Source organism: Tupaia chinensis, unplaced genomic scaffold (genome assembly GCF_000334495.1).
Source record: "Tupaia chinensis unplaced genomic scaffold, TupChi_1.0 Scaffold000215_1, whole genome shotgun sequence".
NCBI lineage: Eukaryota > Metazoa > Chordata > Mammalia > Scandentia > Tupaiidae > Tupaia > Tupaia belangeri.
Window position 1 is genome coordinate 4,722,842 of NW_006159690.1, and position 20,882 is coordinate 4,743,723.

The following is a 20,882-nucleotide window of genomic DNA, read 5'->3' on the forward strand; positions in this document are numbered from 1 at the left end:
TCTGTATTCCTGCGGAGGGTACCTCTCTGTCCTAGCACTGTCTCCCTGCCATCCTGTCTTGCCACCACGAGTCTGTAGAATGCTTGAGGGAAGAGGCCACAGTCTCACCCAGTTCTGTGCCTGGCACAGTTAGGGGGTCAAATGACAAGCGGGTGATAGAGGAAATGTGGGAGGGGAGGTTCGAGTCATTCCACACTAGATCAGAGACTGTGCATGCCATCCTAAGGTGTTTCCACGTCACTCCGTAGGCCAGGGGACATGCTCTGTGTTGAAGGAGGAACCTGTCAGTCAGGAGGTAGGATGGCAGACTGCATATAACTGGGTGGGAAGCAGCTGCACAGGAACACTTGCTATGTGGTTCTTCGTCACTCAGTCAGAGAGAGTGCTTAATGGAAGTGAGGAGGGGAGCCGGCTATTTCCCCATAGGGCATATTATCGCCAATAATACTCTGGGCTCACAGAGAAGCTCATGGCTTAATTAAGCTGCTATCAGTTTTATGCAGGTGCTTGCTTCACCAGTCCAGAAATACGAACACAGACATGCAGAGGGTTTCTGTTCAAGGCAACACTCACAAACATTGAGAGGTGATGTATGTTGTACCGTGGTTAGAAAAATGAACTCTGGTGTGAACCTGCCTGAGTTGGAGTCCTGGCTCAGCTACTTATGAACTGAGTTACTTTGAGTAAGTTACTTACCTTCTCTGTGTTTCCCCCATCTAAGAAATGGGGAAACAATAGTATTACCCTTACAGGTATTTGTAAAAATGAAAATATAAACTGCCTAAAGCCATCCTTGGCACATAGGAGCAAATACTTACTATCTCAATGTCTGTGAGTGAAATTTGCCAAGGTATCATTACGTGTCTCTTATACATATTAATCACATGCAACTTTAAAAACAACCCTAGGTGATATTTCCATTTTATAGCTAAGAAAACTGAGGTATAGACTTGTCTGCAGAAAAAACAATACATAATGTAACCAAGGTTTTATAGCCTATAAGTGGCGATGCCGGGATTTGAACTCAGGCAGTCTGGCTTTAAAGTATGAATTCTTGATCATTATGGTAGATTCAGCATTTTCTTCATAGCTGCTAATAGCAAGTATTAGGGAATGACTTCAAACTATGTATTTTTGGTATGAAGGAAAAGAAAAGTTGGCTTTGAGTAAGGCCAATTGAAGGCTGTCTAAAATGAGTCATTGGAGTAAAGTGCAAAACCCCAAAAAACACTTAGGGTTTCTTTCACAATTTCTGCCAATAAAAGATGTTGACATTTTTTAACGAATATTTTATTTTAAAGTTTATCTTCTTACTAGAAGAGATTCATTAGAGTGCTATCAAGGATAAACAGTTTATAGAATAAAGTTTTTCATTTTATTCTTTCCCAAGTAACTACTTCAGTGCCAAAATATTCTTCTAATTGTAAGATACAGAACTTGGAGTTTGCAGAATCACAAAGCCACGGTTCTTTTTGGACTGGCCTTTCAGTGCGTGTGTGCGCGTGTGCGCGTGTGTGCATGTGTATGTATTTTCCCATTCCCTTTGTCAATGATGCTTCGGAGAAGGGGAGTTAGTGGATGAACCAGGTTTCTCTAGCTCTCTCCCTACACAGCGTCTGGGGTCTGCAGGGTGGGCAGCCTTGTAGAAGAGTCAGACTCTTTACAGAGGTTTCTTCCTCTCAGTATTTCCTGGCTTGGGCAATGTAAAGGACGTTGAATACTTATCTGTTTCTAGCGGCTTAGGCATCTTGGGAATTTGCTGCTTCATGAGCTTTTGTTCAGCTCTGTGTTCTGTGTCCAATTTTCCCTCATTTTATAGGCAATCAGAACAGAAAGAGGATATGGATGTGGGTCTGTATGTGTTTTAAAGGGTACCGATTGTGTACCCACCACTGTGCCTAAGAAATAGAACATTCCCGGTACCCTCGAAGGCCCCAGATATTGTTTCTCCCTCATCCACCCCATCACCGCAGTCCCCCATCTCCATAATTCTGCTCTTGCTTTGCCATAAACATTTGCCTTCTATATGTGTCCTTTAACATTATAGCATTTAATTTTGTCTGTCTCAGGCTTTCATATAAATGGGCAATTTCTTTAGTCCAAAGAAGCAAAATTAGGGACCAGCAGTTGGCATAATAGCTATGTCGCTGGACTCCCATGTAGTTGACCGTGGTTTGAATCCCAGACCCAGTGGCTTAAACTCATGCCAGGAGCGTGTGCAAGCATGCCCAAGATCTCGAGGAGGAGAAGGGATTGTGGTGTGGCTATACCCCCTGGGGGGTGATTTCTTGCTTTCTATCTCTCTGTCTCTGTCTCTCTGGCAAGCGCATATGCCCTATAGCAAAAAACTCTTCAAAAAAAAAAAAGTGAAATTGAACTTTCATTATTTTTATTTTGGGGCTGTGCCTACCAAAGACAGGAGGCCATTATAACTTGGCTTTGTTTTAAAGTAGGCCACACTGGGGGCTGGCAGATTGGGGTGCTGGGCTCACACATGGCCAACTGCAATTTGAGTCCTGGACCTGGTAGCTTCCTTCTCACTCTTCTTACCCCTGTCTCTCTCTCTCTCTCTGGTCAAATTAAAATAATAATGTTGAATAAAAGAAAATAATCCTGAAAAAAAGCCATTTTGTCAACTGTGTGAAACCTGGCTAAATCACCAGCAGTGGATAAGAGAGAACTTCGATGCTTCTTCATGGTTTTCCTGACACTAAGGGGAATGTGCCATAGCCTAGCCTACAGTAATTGCTCAGGAAATGCTTTTGATTGAATGACTGAATTGTAACAGCAAGGTCAGTGCACTTGCTTATGACACCATCCCTGTAGTAGTTTTTCATACCTCTTTGCAACTAAACTAGATGTGAAAGTACGAACTAGGAAAGATATATCTTAGTGCAAATTCTTTTTTCTTTCCTTGATTTCCAGAGGGCTCATGGGCTTATAAGAGAGAGAGAGTCAGAGAGACACAGGGAGAGCAAGAAGGAAATAACCGCCCCCCCGCCCCCATGGGACATAGTTATGCCACAATCCTTTCTCCTCCTTTTCTTCATCCTATCAGGATTTTGGGTACCCATGTGCAAGTACCTGAAGTGTTTTCAAAGCCACAAGGGCCTAGATTTGAACCATGGTTGGAATGTGTGAGAGCTGGCTCCTTTAACCACCAGGCTTCAGGTCCAGCCCTCGATGTGAGTTCTTAATTTATTATACAGATTTGTAGTTTAAGTGCTTACAGACAGGTCTGGTTGTTCCGTCATGAGTAGCAATCTACGTTTGTTACGAAAGACCTATAGTCCTGGTCTTTTAGGGTCCGAATGGAGTTGGTGGGAATGGCCAGTCTCTTCATACATACAGAATGCTGCTTTGTATCAGGCGCCATCACTGTGCATCCGAGGCAGTGTTGTACGAAACAGATGTGATCCCCCGTTGTATGGTGGGGAATAATGGCATCACAAGTAAAAATACAAATGTGATGATTGCTGCCAGGTAAGACAGGATACCATGGGAACATATGCAGGAACCTCACCTGTGGAAGTTGAGAAGGAAAGAAAGGCTTTTGGGCTGGAGAGTAGAGTGGGGCAGAAGTATTCAGAAAGGGGAAGAGTTATGAGGCTACTGTTGAAGCATTTAGCAGGGGTGTGACACCGTCAGATGTGTAGGTTAGGCTGTTGTGATTGCAGGGCAGAAAACAGTGGCATGGGGAAGATAGTACTGTTCAGAGGAGGCTACTGAATATTAAATCTTCTCTTTGAAGTCTAGACTTAAAGAGAGAAAATTCATTTGAGATATATACCAGGAGGAAAATGGCATTTAGAATTTCAGTATCCTACTTATGAACCCTCTGTTTTGAAGGTGTCCACTTTTTGGGTTAAGCTTAAGGTTAAATAGTCTTTCTTGGGTAAAACCACTCCATCTCTGTGTTTCATGGATTGCTTGTGAGCGTTGCTTTAGTGTTTGCTGAAAATTAGTGCTAGGTACTAGATTTAAGTTAGTTATCATTGAAAAAAATGTACTGGCCCATGAGCTGGTGGTTAAGGGAACCAGATCCCACATCCTGGACTCAGTGGTGTGAGAAACACACTGGGCCTCAAATCCAGACAGGATGGAGAAATGGAGCAGAGGGGAGTGCAGCATGGCCACATCCCCCTGGGAGTGCCTCCTTCCTCTCCCTTTCTATCTCTCTCTGGCAGGTGCACATGCCACCTGGCAAAAATTTTTAGAAGAAATGAAATTTGATTGACCTAGACATAAGGCAGGTATTTGTTTGAACACATCTCCTGAATCATTTTATGGACTGGCCCCCAATTTTTGCTTCGGTGGAGCTACTCATCCTTTAGATACTGGAGTTGTCTGGAACACGCACATCTTTCTCCTGTTTGTCTTGCCTCCTGAGTTGATGATTTCTATTTCAGACTAGCTAATAGTTATCTCCTCTTTCTCACTTTATGTGGTGCGAGGGATTCAACATTGCCGAGAATGGCATTTCTGACCTGCCTCAAGGTAGAAACTTTGAAGTCACCCTTGACTTCTTTCCTCCTCATCCCACACCCCTGCATCCAGATTGTGTTTACCTACATTGTTTTTGCATCTACAATGTCTCTCTTATTTATTCTGCTTGTTCATATTACCTTCAGTTATCTCTAACCAAATGTAGTAATCCAGTTACCACATATTCTTTCATTCTTAACCATCTGTCTGTCTGTCCTCCACTGTGCTCCTGTGACAGTTTGTACCCTCCTGCCTTATACACTTTAAAAAAAAACTTGTGTTTAAAAAATACATGACATAAAATTTACCATCTTCACCATTTCTCTCTTTCTCTCTTTGGTTTTTGCTATAGGGCACATGTGCTCGCCAGAAAGACAGAGAGAGACAGAGAGACAGAAAGTGAGAAATCACCCCCCCAGGGGGGATGGCCACGCCATAATCCCTTCTCCATTCTCCTCTCGGTATCTTGGGCACACATGCACACACGCCCGGGGTGAGTTTAAGCCACTGGGTCCAAGACTCGAACCATGGTCGACTACATGGGAGTCCAGCGACACAGTCATTATGCTAACTGCTGGTCCCAGTCTTCACCATTGCTAAGTGTCCAGTTCAGCAGTGTTAAGTACAATATGTTTACATTCCTGTGTAGCCCATCTCCAGAACAGTTTTTCTTGCTAAACTAAAACTCTATACTCATTAAGTTACAATGCCCTAATTTCCCTTAGTTTCTTGGAAAAGACAATTCTACTTTCTGTTTGATGACTCTCTGTTCTTCATATAGATGAACTTCTATAATAGTATTTATCTTTTTGTGATTGGCTTATTTCACTTAATCTGTACTATTTTCTTTTATTTTATTTATTGCTTCCATAAATGAGAGAGAGGGAGAAAGAGGCAGAGAGACAGCACCCCCAGTAGGGTCCTTTAAAAAAATAATTATTTATTTAATTTTATTTATCTTTATTATTTCATTTTTAAAAATTTGCTACAGGGCACATGTGCTCACCAGAGACAGAAACAGGGAGAGAAAGTGAGAACGTGAGAAAGCAAGCTGCCAGGTCCAGGACTCAAACCACGGTCGGCCATGTTGGAGTCCAGCGTCTTCACCACCACACCACCTGCTAGCCCTCATTAAGGCCTTGGTGACATGATCCACCCCCGTCTAGCTCAACCAGCTCAGCTTCAGTCAGCCTTAGATCATGGCACACACCTGCCCAGCATTCTCAGGGAGGTCTCTGGATGCAAACCCAGAGCCTTTCCATGTGGGTCAACCTTGCATGGCATCCTGTTTTACCTCTATGCCACTGTTTGACCTGATAACCCGTACTTGTTATACTTATCTCTTCACAGGTCTTGCTGTTTAACTCTTTTCCTCATTACTGAGCTTCTCGAGTATACTCTTATGTTTCCATCTGTAGTGCCTACCATGGCGCCCGGCACATAGTACAGTACAGAAAGTTTTGGTTGGAGAAGTGACTTGTTCAGAATATTTTCACATGAGTGATTGGCATATGTTGGGGTAGAGGCGATGACCTAGGGTTGAAATGGAAGTGCTCATGGCGGGCCATTGCATGGCGGGTTTCTGCTGTGTAGTTTTCCTTGTCTGTGCCTCAAAACATACTTGTCTTTGTTTTCCTTATACTGGCACTTGGTGGGTTAGCTATGGAAGAAGTAGGAGACAAAGGGAGAGAGAGGACAGACATTCAAATTAAATAAGAAGATCTCATTTGTCTTTGTTTACAGTATTTATAGTGGTTGAGGTATGATCTTAAGAGAATCTCATTCTAGTTGATAGTTCTTTTTTTTCTTTTTAGGTTTTTGCCATAGGGCACATGTGCTTGCTGGAGAGAGACACAGACAGTGATAGGAAAAGTAAAAATTACCCTCCTGAGGGGATGGCCACACAGTGATTCCTTCTCCTCATGGGATTTTGGGTGCACTCGCACAAGTGCCTGGCATGAGTTTCAAGCCAACAGATCTGGGACTTGAACTGTGGTTGGCCATGTGGGAGTCTAGCACCTTAAAGACTATGCCAGTTGATAGATTTTGCCTGACTAAATTCGATTATCCTAAGGTCTTAATCTACCTTTATTACTTTATTATAACATTTTTTTTTTCTCTCTAGTGTCTAGAGACCAAGGGAGACTGGTTGCCTTTTTGTAACTGTGCTAGTATTTTGTGGATAACTCTCAGTGGTCAAAGGTGAATTAGCTGGCAGAATCAGTGTTTGACTAAAGGCTTTCATTTCGTTTGTGACCACTAGCTTATTCCTATTTCATAATACATTTACATGGAACTTTACTGGCAATGTAAGAGCGTCTATAATTTGTAATAACTACTGACTGTTTCATTTTTCTGCCTACACAGGGTAAAATTCCACAAAGCGTTGCACTGAAAACTTGTGGTGGGTTAGTACCCAAACCCCACCCACATTTAGGCTCTAAGCTCTGGGATGGGTCTCATACCAGGTTACTAGAGGGCCTGGCACATAGTAGATACTTAATAAATATCAGCTAGATGAAGACTTAGTAGATTCATAGAGTATTTAGGCCATAAAACTAATCAGATCCTGCATCCTCATGTTCCCCCTCAGTGAAGACTGTACCGTTCTCCCACCCCATCGCCATTTCATGATAGTTATCAGTCTTTCACATTTTGGATCTTTGTGGGTTTATTTCTGTTTGGAAGTCATTTGGTATCTGTGATGTTCAAGCTGTCTGTCCTGAGTATTTAGTATGGCTGTAAAATGGATTTTGTGCTATCTAAATATGTGTGTGTGTGTGTGTGTGTGTGTGTGTGTGTGTGTGTGTGTGTTCTCATGGGTTTTCTAAAGACAATGTCATCTGCTTATTGGCTTTCCTAGTTATTTAGAAAGGTATTTTCTTCTAACTCGCATTTTTTCTTTCTATTTCATTAGAGGGCACATGTGCTCAATGGAAAGAAATAGAGAGAGAGAAAGAGAGAGAGAAAACACCACCCATGGGGGATGGTCATGCTTCAATCTCTTCTCCATTTCTCCTTTTGGGACTTTTGGTGGTTGTGATCAGATATCGAGTGTGTTTTTCAAGCTTGGGGTCTGGGACTCAACTCAAGTGTAGTTGGCTGTGTAGGATCCAGGCGTCTTGATTACCATGTCACCAGCTGGCCCTTAACCAATCTTAAGATAATTCATGATGTGAATCCGATATCCTATCCCTTCAGCAGTTGACAGTGTTTTGGCATATTTGCTACCCTGAATACAATGATCTATTTTAGTCTGTTAATGTGAATGTGAGCAACTTTAATGTGAAGAAATAGAGGCTAATGAAATAGTCTTTTAATCTCCTGGAAGTATGCATTTTGTAGAGATAACCACTTAATAGTCCAGAGTTCTATGTTACCTTAAAATTACTTTATTTTATTTATTTTTTTAGAAGTTTTTGCTATAGGGTGCATGCGCTCGCCAGAAAGAGAGAGAGAGAGAGAGAAAGGGAGAAAGTGATATATCACCCCCAGGGGAAGGCCATGCCACAATCCCTTTTCCTCCATTCTCCTCTTGGGATCTTGGGCATGCACGCACACATGCCCAGCGTGAGTTTAAGCCACTGGGTCCAGGACTCGAACCACTGTCAGCTACATGGGAGTTGAGCGACATAGCCATTACGCTAACTGCTGGTCCCTACGTTACCTTAAAATTTCAAGTTTGGTCTTATCTTAAATATACAATTTAATAGGTAATCTTAAATTTTGTAAGTATGTATATTATCTGACCTAGTTAGAAAGCGAAAATGTGTATTTCTCAAAGTTACCAAGATTATCTGTATTTGAATTTATATTTAGTAGTGATTGAATGGAAAAGGATGTTAAGATACACTGCCACGAAATTTATATTATTGTAAACTAGGTGGAACATTAATTAAAAAAAACCATTTGACATAGGGGAGTGGTACATTAAATCTCTACATACAGTATGAATACACACATACCTTTGTAATATAGACTGTCTAATAATCTGACATTTAATCTTTCTCTTACTAAAGAAATTTTTCCTTTGTGGCCATAATCATTGGTGTTCTGTTTAATCTTGAAGTATTTAATTCCTGGTTGTTGTAAAGCTTAACCAAAATTTAAAACTTTTGGCCAATTTTTAATATTCTACAGTTATTAAGTTTATTTCTGAAAACTTCTTGATGCTTTCTGAATTACATGCATACGTTTGTGTGTGTGTGTGTGTGTGTGTGTGTGCGTGCGTACACACATGCTATGGAGGAGAAAGCTGTTTAAGACAGTATATGTATGCCCACAGTTTTTCTTTAGAATTCCACTTGAGAAACTGGAACAAGTATTTATTTTATTCGAACACATAAACATTAGCACTTAACGATTGTATTTTCTCTTCCAAGCAAGCTGACAAGGGCAGATTCAAAGTTCGGTTTTCCAGAATGGCACTCCGTCTTCTGACAAGATGTTTTGCTTCAGTTTGCTGTTGCAATGAGGTGCTCCTTCAGAGGCAGGAACATGATGAAGTGTACCATTTTGTTTTGGTTGTTGACCTTTTTGGTTGTCTGTGGTGGGAATGGAGAGACGTGATAGGCGTTTGATCTTGTGTCCGGTTAGAGGACGTGTTGCTTCTCCTGCTCCAGAGAGGAGCCAGGGCTGCCAGAAATAGCTGGAAAACTATGTTGCACTTAGATCTTTCTCTTCATTAGTAAATTGGAATACGCTGTTCTGGATGTCTTCCACAGACTTAGAGTTATTTTAAACTTGGGCTTGCACAGTCTGGGTTGGATTAACTCACGCTGTACTCTCAAGGGGCAGATGAAGGTCTGCATTGCTTCTTCCTTAGCACAGGCCTTTGCCTTGTGTTTGGATTGTTGTCATAGCTTTCTTTGCTTACATCATGGCACCCACCTCCAAATGTCACATTGCTGTGGGCATGTGATCCAGGCAGTCACATAAGGCCCTGCACCGAGTTCCCTGTTCTGCTGTTGTCATCTTAAAGTTCTTAGTTTTTAAACAGGGCCTATCATTTCATCTTGCACCTGCCTCCAAAATTAAGCAGCTGATCTTGGCTCTGGAAGTGGCATTTCTAAAACTGTTTACTTAAAAAAAGAATCTTGGCCATGGCCAGGTCCCAGCATGGTGGTAAGGGCAACTGGATCCCACATGGCCAACTGCATGGTTTGAGTCCTGGACTCGGCAGCTTGAAAAAGATAAATGCTGGTTGGCATAGTGGTTAAGGTGAAGGCTCATATGGCCAAGTCCCAGATGCAGTGGCTTGAAAAACACACTGGACACATTTGTGTGTATGCTCAAAATCCCAAGAAGAGAATGGAGGAGAAGGGATTATTGTGTGGCCATTCCCCCAGGAGATGATTTCTCATTTCCCTCTCTCTGTCTCTCGCTGGTGAGTGTATGTACCCTACAAAAAAACCCCAAAAACCAAAAAACGTCCTGGCCCAACTGCGGTAGCACATGCTGCTAAGGCACTTTCTGCAGGATAGAACCACGTGGTAGGCTTGGGTTAGATTCCTGGTCCAACCTCAAGGCTGGGCGTGGTGGCATGCACCTGTAATCCCAGCCACTCAGGGAGGCTGAGGGAGAGTGACTGAGCGTGTAAGGCTGGCTTGGGCAAAACAGAGACCCTGTCTTTTTTAAAAAAACAATCCTTCAGACTCAAAGTCCACCTGGCCCCAACTTCTCATAGCATGCATTTCTTCTACCGTCCTTGCTTGAAGTTCCTCCGGGTATGCCATGTAAATCCCTTTTGCTGTTGATGTTTCCTCTTCCTCATTTCTCCTGACAAGTGTGGTTCATCTCTGTGCATATTTTGAAAGGCTGAAGAAATGAGGGTGGGCTGTGATACCTAACACAGCCATCTCAGCTTGTCCTGGTCACACTTTGCTTGTTTCATATCTCCTTTGAAAAAACAGCTATCTGGCAAGTTGGGACCATATTTGATCACTGGATAAGAGGTAGGTAATACTTATCCAGAAAGATCAGATTGGTTTTTTACTAAGATTTAAAAAAATCTTTATCATCCTCATGGTGTTATTCATTCATGCAACTGGTTTTCATGGGGCATCAAGTAGATGCTAGGCTATATTCTGAACACTAAGGACATGACATTGAACAAAATATTGTATTTGATTTCATTGAGTTATTAATATTCTAGTTGGGGGAGTCAGAAAGTGAATACATAGTGTACAGTCAATAAATACTTAAGGAATGTGTTTGGTTCCCATATTCAGAAAGTGAATTAACAAATACATCAATATATAAAATGTGAGTTCTGGAGTTTTAGAAAACTATGATGTTCATATCTTGGTCACTTGCTCTGGATGATGTTATTATTTATTAACTTTAATTTACCAGAGGGCATGTATGCTTAAAGAAGGGATAATGAGAAATGACTCTTCATGGGGGTGGTCACACACAATTCCTTTTCTTTCATTTCCCTCCTTTCAGGATTTTGGGCACATATGAACACATGCCCTGTGTTTTTTTCTTTTTCTTTTTCTTTTTTTTTTTTTGAGAGGTTTTCGCAATAGGGCACGTGCACTCGCCAGACAGATAGAGAGAGACATAGAGACAGAAAGCGAGAAATCATCCCCCGGGGGGGATGGTCACGCCGTAATCCCTTCTCCTTCATTCTCCTCTTGGGATCTTGGGCACGCATGCACACGCGCCCGGCGTGAGTTCTAAGCCACTGGGTCTGGGACGTGAACTGCTGTCGACTACGGGGGAGTCCAGCAACATAGCCATTATGCTAACTGCTGGTTCCCATCCCAGTGTTTTTTTTTCAAGCAGCTGGATCTGAGACTCAAATTACACAGTTGTTCCTGTGGGGTTTAGCCAGTTAAACCACTGGGCCATCAGCTGGCCTGTAAAGTTGTTGTTTATGTTCACCTTAATATTCTGTGGGTGGCTCTAAGAACTGGGCTCTGGGGTTGACCAAACCATCCCAGAGTTGGGCAGTGCCAAATTTGCCACTTATTTAATGCATCCCAACAGTGATTTAGACATAGAACCTGGATACCATATCGATAGTACCCAAGAAAATTGAAAGCATATGCTGACATGAACAACTTGCACATGAACATCTGCTGCAGGATTATTCATAATAGCTCCAAAGAGAAACAACCCAAATGTCCATCAGTTACTATACGTACTAGGGGACTTTAAAATGTTCATGGAAAATTGAACTTAAGTACCAGATCACTTTGGTGCAAAAGGTTTCTGAGAGCCATTCATAGTTCTTTGAAGTTGCTCTGAGTATGCCACACACATTTTCCATGAACTTTGCGAAGACCCCTCATATAAACAAAGTGTAGTATAGCCATACAGTGAAATAATATTCATCCATAAAAGAATGGAGTATTGATATGTGGTATAGTATACATTAATGGTTTTTTTTTTTTTTTTGGAGAGGTTTTTGCTATAGGGCGCGCACGCTTGCCAGAAAGACAGAGAGGGACAGAGAGACAGAAAGTGAGAAATCACCCCCCAGGGGAGATGGCCATGCTGCAATTGCTTCTCCTCCATTCTCCTCTCGGGATCTTGGGCACGCACGCACATGCACCTGGCGTGAGTGTAAGCTTCCAGGTCTGGAACTCGAACTGTAATCGACTACATGGGAGTTCAGTGACATAGTCATTACGCCCAACTGCTGGTCCCAGTATGAATGAATCTTAAAAACATTATGCTACATGGAAGAAACCAGACACAAAAGACCACATATCATATTTTTAAAGAAATGTTCACAATGGATGAATATATAGAGACATGTGGAGGGCACTGCACATGGAAGCCATTTTGAGAGCTATCCACCATCTTAGAAACCTTTGGGTTTCACTTCCTTGTTGAGCAAACAATAACAACAATCCTCAGAAAAGCATATGAGACTCCTGATTGGCTCCCTCTTACTCATACCTGATTTGCATTTTGGGCAACCAAACAATGCCCACCAGCCTGTATATAAGTCGCCATTCTTCCTCAATAAACAGAATACTAGAAGACTTGATTAGAACCTCGTCTTGTCTCCACTCTTGTGTGTCTGTGTGAGTTTGTCCCCTTTCTTCACTCCCTCCCCCAGGTGACTGTTCAATTGTCCTGCGGTCTGGACAGAGACAGAAACTAGATTAGTTCCTGGGGCTAGCGAGGGAGCAGAATGGAGAATAACTGCTAACGGTACAGGGTTTCTTTCTGGGATGATGAAAATATTCTGAAATTAGGGAAAACGTACTAATAGCCACTCGATTGTACACTTTAAAATGTCAAATGTTGTGGTATGTGAGTTATAGATCAACAAAGTTTTTCATAAACAAATACCATTATTACTTGGTATCTGAAGGTGATGCTCTTATGAGAATTAAATGACATAGCACATATAAAGTGCTTAAAGCACAGTGACTGGAACACAATGTACTCAGCCAATGGTTATTACTGTTGTTCTTGATTAAAATAATACTGCTTAAATAGCAGTAACCTGGCACCTTTATTTTTTTTTCCCCCATAGGGTGCATGTGCTCACCAGAGACAGTTAGAGAGAGAGGGAAAGTCAGAAATCACTTTCTTTGCCCCTCCCAACTGCCCAGGGGATAGCCATGCCACAATCCTTTCTCTTGAGCTATCCACCATCTTAGAAACCTTTGGGTTTCACTTCCTTGTTGAGCAAACAATAACAACAATCCTCAGAAAAGCATATGAGACTCCTGATTGGCTCCCTCTTACTCATACCTGATTTGCATTTTGGGCAACCAAACAATGCCCACCAGCCTGTATATAAGTCGCCATTCTTCCTCAATAAACAGAATACTAGAAGACTTGATTAGAACCTCGTCTTGTCTCCACTCTTGTGTGTCTGTGTGAGTTTGTCCCCTTTCTTCACTCCCTCCCCCAGGTGACTGTTCAATTGTCCTGCGGTCTGGACAGAGACAGAAACTAGATTAGTTCCTGGGGCTAGCGAGGGAGCAGAATGGAGAATAACTGCTAACGGTACAGGGTTTCTTTCTGGGATGATGAAAATATTCTGAAATTAGGGAAAACGTACTAATAGCCACTCGATTGTACACTTTAAAATGTCAAATGTTGTGGTATGTGAGTTATAGATCAACAAAGTTTTTCATAAACAAATACCATTATTACTTGGTATCTGAAGGTGATGCTCTTATGAGAATTAAATGACATAGCACATATAAAGTGCTTAAAGCACAGTGACTGGAACACAATGTACTCAGCCAATGGTTATTACTGTTGTTCTTGATTAAAATAATACTGCTTAAATAGCAGTAACCTGGCACCTTTATTTTTTTTTCCCCCATAGGGTGCATGTGCTCACCAGAGACAGTTAGAGAGAGAGGGAAAGTCAGAAATCACTTTCTTTGCCCCTCCCAACTGCCCAGGGGATAGCCATGCCACAATCCTTTCTCTTCCATTCTCCTCTCAGGATTTTTGGTACACACCATGTACCCAGTATGATTTTCAAGCCACTAAGTCCAGCACTTGAACCTGGGTCTAGTGCCTTAACCATCATATGCCCTGTTGGCCCTATAACCTGAAACTTCTATTCACTGCTACGTATCTAGAATTATTACCTGTTACATAACGTGCAGTGAATACGTACCTATTGAAAGAATGTGGTTAGGTCCCATTCGTGTTCAGCCACTTTCACAGACATGGCTGCCGTGTATTCTGTTTATTGTACCATATTGCCAAAACTACATCAATGGGGGCTGTGTCTCGAGCTACTTGTCCAGTGGTGGTAAGGGAGTGGTAGGGGCTCTTCATGGCCCACAGTTCAACGCTTAAGTTGGTGTTAGGGAGTTAGGGGTATAGACACAGTCTGGAAAAGCAAAGATTGCACTTAAGTTCAAGGTAAAAGTGGGGTCAAAAATGATTCTTGAGCTTCTTCAAAGTAATATTCTCTGTTATGATTTTATAAGAATTTAATTGGCCTGGTAAGTATGTTTTATTTAAATTTTATTTGTTCTTATTATTTAATTTTGCTGTAGAGTACATGTGATCACCAGAGAGAGACAGAAAGAGAGAGAGAAAGAGAGGGAAAGTGAGAAGGTAAGCTACCAGGTCTGGGACTCGAACTGTGGTAGGCTGTGTGGGAGTCCTGTGCCTTAATCACTATGCCATCTTTTGGCCCCATGTATGTATTTCTTAATGGTTTATTATCAGCTTCATAGAGAGCAAAGGACTTCATTTTTCTTAAAAAAAAAAAAAAATTCTGTTCCTAGAAATATGCAGAATTAAAGTGGTAATTTGTTCTCCTGAACTCATTTCATGTAAGAAATTGTAATTATAAATTAAGATAGAAACCGTTTTTTTCCTGAAAATATTTTCTTTCTTTTTTGAAATTCACATCATTTTATATACCAGGATTTCTACTAATAGCAGTGAGTTGCTTTTACAACTGCATTAACAAGGTACCATCAACCTGCCTGTATTGAAGCTATTGAAAAGAATTAAACCTTTTATTATTTGTATTAATATTATGTGGCATTCCTTTCAGGAGACCAGTAGAACTTTCTCCCTTTAGTCTCTCTAAAAAATGATTGTGCTTCTCCACTTTCTTTAGTCTTCTGTACACTATGTGGCTGATTGTGTTTCTTCGTTACCGTAAACTGTGGACAGGCTCAGTGCCTAATTTGTGTCTTATCTCTAAGAAGTATCTTTCATCAACCTTTCCTTTTTCCTCTCTCTTTTTTCTTTTAAATAATTATTTTAACTTTATTTTAATTTGACTGGGAGGGGGGGTTTTGGGGGGAGAGAGAGAGAGAGAGAAAGAAAGAAAGCAAGTCGCCAGGTCCAGGACTTGAACCACAGTTGGCCACGTGGGTGTCCAGCACTCTTAACCACCACGCCACCTGCTGGCCCCCTTTTTTTCTCTTTAACTTGCTACAGGGCATGTGTACCTGTTTGGAGAGGGAGGACCCCTCCTTCCCTAGTGGAGATGACCACCTTGCAATCTCTTCTCCATTCTCCTTTTGGGATTTTGGGCACACACACACATACATGGACCTGGTGTGTTGTCCAAGATGCCAGGTCCAGGACTCGAGCTGTGCTGCTGACCATGTAGCTGCAGCTGCCTTAACCACCACACCACTGGTTGACTCACTTTCTCAGCGTTTGTGTACCACCCTCCCTCTTGACTCTACTCTCATTTTCTTTACTTTCCTTTCTCTTTTTTTCTTCCCCTCTTTGTTTTCCTTTCCTTCTCTTCCCCTTTCCCTTTTCTTCTTTTGCTGTGCATATCTTCAAGAGCTCGTCTTACAACTTGTGAGACAGATGGGTTAAATATGCAATAGTGTGGCCATTATTGAAGCCAGTATTTAAAAACTAAAAATACCTACTTACTACCCACAACTACTCTCCCCCCCATACCAAAGAGAAGGAGAGAAAAGGCAAAACTCAGTAAAAAGTTTGTAAGCTTCCCCTCAAAGCTACTCTTTGGTAACTTTCTTGAGTGTTTCTCTTTTTCTTGTCTTTTTAATAGAAGTTGGAGATATGGCAAAGCTGTACATACAGAAAGGTCTTTTGGTTCCAGATCATGTGATCACACGCTTAATGATGTCGGAGCTGGAAAACAGGCGCAGCCAGCACTGGCTACTCGATGGTGAGTTGAACTGTGGCTAAACTGGGTTTCTGGGAGGAGCTGGCAATGGTCTTGTGTAGTCCCTTAATTTCTTATAGATTGGAAAATGTCTTTCCCCCCAAACTGTCTGTCATTTATTTAATGTTCTAATTTGGGAACATGATAGAAACCCACAGAGGTGAAGCATTTTAATTCCTCTGTTCCAGGCCATTATTTTGAAAGCCACTGACTAGAGAGAATCCTTCAGTGAATTCCTGTTATTGTTCCAGTTTTGATGATGCCCTTTCTTTTGGTGACTAAGTCATTCTAAAGTATAACTCATCTTAAATCAGAGATTCTTTCATTCACCAGAGTCCACACAAAGTAAAACTATAAGTTATCATTTTTTACTTGTCAGCTTAATAGAGATGAACATCTGAAAATCCTTTATTGAATGTGTAGAAAACAAATATTGTAGAGAGTAAAAAATGGGCACCCTTTGAAGAAGAGTTTCGCAACATGTGTGCTTTGTGATTCTGCAGTTTTGTTCTAGATTTCTGCCTAAAGATACATTTTCAAGGATGTTTATTCTGGCATTATTGGTAAATAGTAGGACACTGCCTCTGCTCTAAGGTGAGTGTCAGTTTGTGGCCTGTTAGGAACCAGGCTGCACAACAGGAGATGAGAGAGCAAGCAGAGCTTCATATGTATTTATAGCTGCTCCCCATCATTTGGATTACTGTCTGAACCCCGCCTCCTGTCAGATCAGCAGTGGCATTAGATTTTCTCAAACCCTATTGTGAACTGTGCATGTGAGGGATCTAGGTTGCTTGCTCCTTGTGAGAATCTAATGCCTGATGATCCTGAGGTGGAGCTGAGGTAGTGATACTAGCACTGGGGAATGGCTGCAAATACTGCATTATGGTGAGTTGTATAATTATTTCATTATGTATTGCAATGTAGTCATAATAGAAATAAAGTGCACAATAGATGTAAGTGCTTAAATGATCCCAAACCACCCTACCTGCCTCTATTTTGGTCTTTGGAAAAATTGTCTTCCATGAAACTAGTCATTGATGCCAAAAGGTTGGGGACTGCTGTCTTAAGGGACTTATATCCCAGTAGGGGTGTCAGTTGTGTAAACATGTACAAAAATTTAGTTACTAAAAAAAAAAAATAGTTACTGATGCTCTAATAGGATCAAATATATGTGGTACCCTGAGGACACAAATGATCTATTTTATTGGTGGAAAGAGGAATTGGAACAACTTTATGGAAAAGGGGATGAATAGATATATGGATGAATGGGGGATAGGAAGCAGATTTTTTTTTTGGCACAGGGGCAATATGAACAGGGTAAAAGAGAAATAACTTCACCTGGTATTTTCCTGGATCTGCAAGCAGAGGGAGGTGGAGAAATCCTAGGGTGGATAGCCTTGATTTGGTGCAAGAATGGTGGAATTGGAAGTTGTTGGCTATGGGGACTGCTGAAGAGTTGCTGGTAGGGATATAACATGATCACATTTGTGTATTCTGTTAGCATAAGAGGAGAGAGTAGGTGCTGGGGCAGAGAGAAAAGTGGTGACTAGAAGCCAAATAAGAGATGGTTGGGACCAGCAGGCTGTTGGCATAATGGCTATGTCACTGGACTCCCATGTAGCCAACCGCAGTTCGAGTCCCGGACCCTGTGGCTTAAACTCAGGCCGGTGCGTGTGCTTGTGTGTCCAAGATCCCGAGAGGAGAATGGAGGAGAAGAGATTGTGGTGTGTCCATCCTCCCTAAAAAAAAAAAAAGAAAAGAAAAAAGAGAGAGAGAGAGATGGTTAGAATAACTGGGCAAAAGGTTATTCAGAGCCTGAATTTCAGCAATAGTTGTGGAGGGAGAGGAGGTACCATCCCTCAAAAGACTGGGTTAAGGTGGGAGAACTGACCAGGGTTATGACTATGTTCAGCACAACAGCCTTGAATTTTATTGCTTTCCAAGCTCTTTGAGTTTTTTCGGCTATGATCACCCTCCTTATACTTCCCAAAGCAAGTCAGTTTCTCTAGACTCTTCACAAAAGTAGGCAGCTTCTTAGTATTTTTCAGGTAGTTGTCATAATTGATAAACAATGGTTTTATCCTTACCTAACAGTAATTTCTGTAAATTATTTAAACACAAGGCTTCTCATCTTACAAAATGAATTTGTGTAGTTAACTAGTGTTTTTTTTTTTCTTTTATAGATCATTGGGAAAGTCAAGACGTGTTTATATGCAAAAATGCATCAGGACTCTTCCCAATGACCCATAGCATTTCTGAGTCCAAATAATTGACATGATATTCATTTGGTGTGTAAGGTCGGATGTAAACCAATTTTCTCTGTATTATATTCTAATTATATTTATTAAATAATGTTTAGTTCTCTAAAAACAAAAAAGTCATGAGGGTTGGCCCCCATTGTAAAGTGGTTAAGTGATGTGTATAGAAAGTAGGTCTCACAGGCCAACAGCATTTTGAATCCTGGTTCTGGTGGCTTGAAAAACGTACTGGGTGTGTGTGCATGTGTGCCTCAAATCCTGATGGAATGGAAAAGTGGAGAAAAAGAGTTGTGGCTTGATGATGACCCGCTGGGAGTTTGCTTTCTCTCTTTCTCACTCTCTGGCAGCACCACACACCCTCTGGCAATGGGGAAAATAAAAATAAATAGGCCCAGCCTCTGTGGTGTAGTTGGTAGCGTACCAACCACAGAGCTGGAAGCCACATGCCCACTGCAACCCAGGTGGTCTGAAAACATGCCAGTTGTGTGCATATGTGCCCAGGATCCTGGAGGACTGGAGGAAGGGGATTGCAAAACAACTGAGTCCTATGGAGGGTGCTTCTTTCACCCACCCTTGCACATGCTTTATCACGAATAATAACAGTAATAATAGTAATAAACTAATAGTAATAAAGGTTGATCTATTTTAGACTCCTTTGGAGAGCTGGTTAGTGTAATAACAGAGAACATGGAACCTGGTGCTAGATAGCCTGAATTCATTCCCAGCGCTGCCACTTATGGGCAGTGTTTGTGACCTTGGATAGGTTACCTCACCCCTCTTTGCTTCTGATTCCTTATGAAAAACAGATTAGAAAAGTGTAAGGAAGAAGTCTGAATCTGAGTAAAGTGCGTGGAGGAATTCTGGCTGTATAGTAAGTGCTCTATGTAACCATGAGATTTTAGACATTTTTCTTGTCGTGGCTTGTGTGCAGGTCCTGAATTTTTGTGGGATGACTACATGCAGTAAGTTCAAAAATAGTTTTCAAAATATTTATCCATGCAGAGTTGAAAAGTTAACTTCGGTTATGAAATGTTCTATGTATATATATATATATATTTAAATTATTTATTTTTTGAGAGAGAATAAAGCAAGCTTGACAGGGTCTCACACTTTGAGTCTCTCCTCCCAGCTAGCTGGGATCCAGGACATACCTACGGGTAAGCAAGTAACCAAACCAACGACCCTTGCATAAGGATCCGGCTTCACTTGTGTAGCTTGTCACCACTGTGCCCCTGAGTTGGTCTCTCTGTCTTTTCAGTGCTCGCTTTTGCCAAAACTCTCCCTCTCAGGGTGAATAACTGAAGTCCTTTTACATCACAGGCCTGTTTTTAGTGAAGTACGTCAGTCTCCCAACTGATTCAGTTTGTATCTTTCTCCTTGAAATCCCATCTGGTCACTTTTTCAATTGTGATTTTTCTTTAAAGTTCTGGAATCCATCCATTTGGCAAAGCGGAGAGCATAAGGAATGCCTAGTTCCCATGTTCAGCTTTAGACTCCTTATGTTACAGGGCACATGGTCTGCGGAGGACGTGTGTGCTGAGTATGCTAAAGGTGATTGAATGTGGAAAGGTCAAGAAAGGAATTCTGGATGACAGATGACTCATCATCTTGGTCCATATGGCTGTAGAGTGGCATTCTGCAAATGGTGGGTGGAAATGAGCAGAGAGGAAGAGGGCCAAGGAGCACCAAGTTGGGGGTGGGGAGGTGGCACGTGCTCTGTGACTTGGTCAGCTCTGTCCTTGCTTAAAGAGTGTCCAGCACAACCTTGCCTCCACAGTGTCCTTTCAACGCGGGTAAGGAATAACGCTTTTTCACATGTCATGTATAGATGTGTGGGGGTTTCTCCTTCTCTTCTCTCTTTCTCTCTCTTTTTTTTTTTTTTTCCTTTGTCTGGCTTTAATTTCCTTGGAAGTTTAAGATGTCAATGAGAACAGCTTAAAAAATGTTTTTCTCAAATTTTTTAAGGCAAAGATTCAACTAAAGGATTATATTGCACAGTCTTTCTAATTTTGTTATAAAACCATTTTTTTTTTTAGCTTCATAGAGAAGGTATTAACTGCATACTAGGTGATTTTTACCTCGAAAGAGTATCTAGAGAACAATAATCAGCTATTAAAAACAAAGACACGATTTTCACTTTATAAGAAAGGGCTGGCAGAGATGTAGAGTGTGTAAACTGACTGCCGACCTGTACATTGAAATAGTAACCCACAGATTCTCTCAGTCCTAATTTTTCTCCATGTATAAGATGTAATGGAATTGTCTGCCATAGGATTCTAAGTGAAGCTACTAATACATTTTAAATTTGGTGTCAAAGTTTGGTTTCTTAGAAAGCAACCTTAAATTGAGGAATTATAAGGGGAATATAATTTTGAGCTTTTTCATTGGAGATTTTAGAACAAAAGCATTATTTGGTCCATGGCTGTATTTAGATCATGGTCCACTTGTTTCATTCTGAACAATGTTGAACGCTAATTGGTGCTTTCTGAAGGTAATTGTTTTATTTTGTTGTGTGTGTGTTTTGTTTATGTTTGAGC

General features: G+C 41.4%; 1 protein-coding gene across 1 annotated transcript in view; it reads left to right on the top strand.

Moving 5' to 3' along the window:
* AK4 (adenylate kinase 4) overlaps positions 1 to 20,882 on the top strand; it is an 80,495-nt gene that overhangs the window by 25,434 nt on the left and 34,179 nt on the right. Inside the window, exon 3 of the mRNA XM_006147536.3 lies at positions 15,971 to 16,090. Within this exon, the coding sequence (XP_006147598.1) occupies positions 15,971 to 16,090 (120 nt within the window). The remainder of the gene's footprint in view (positions 1 to 15,970; positions 16,091 to 20,882) is intronic.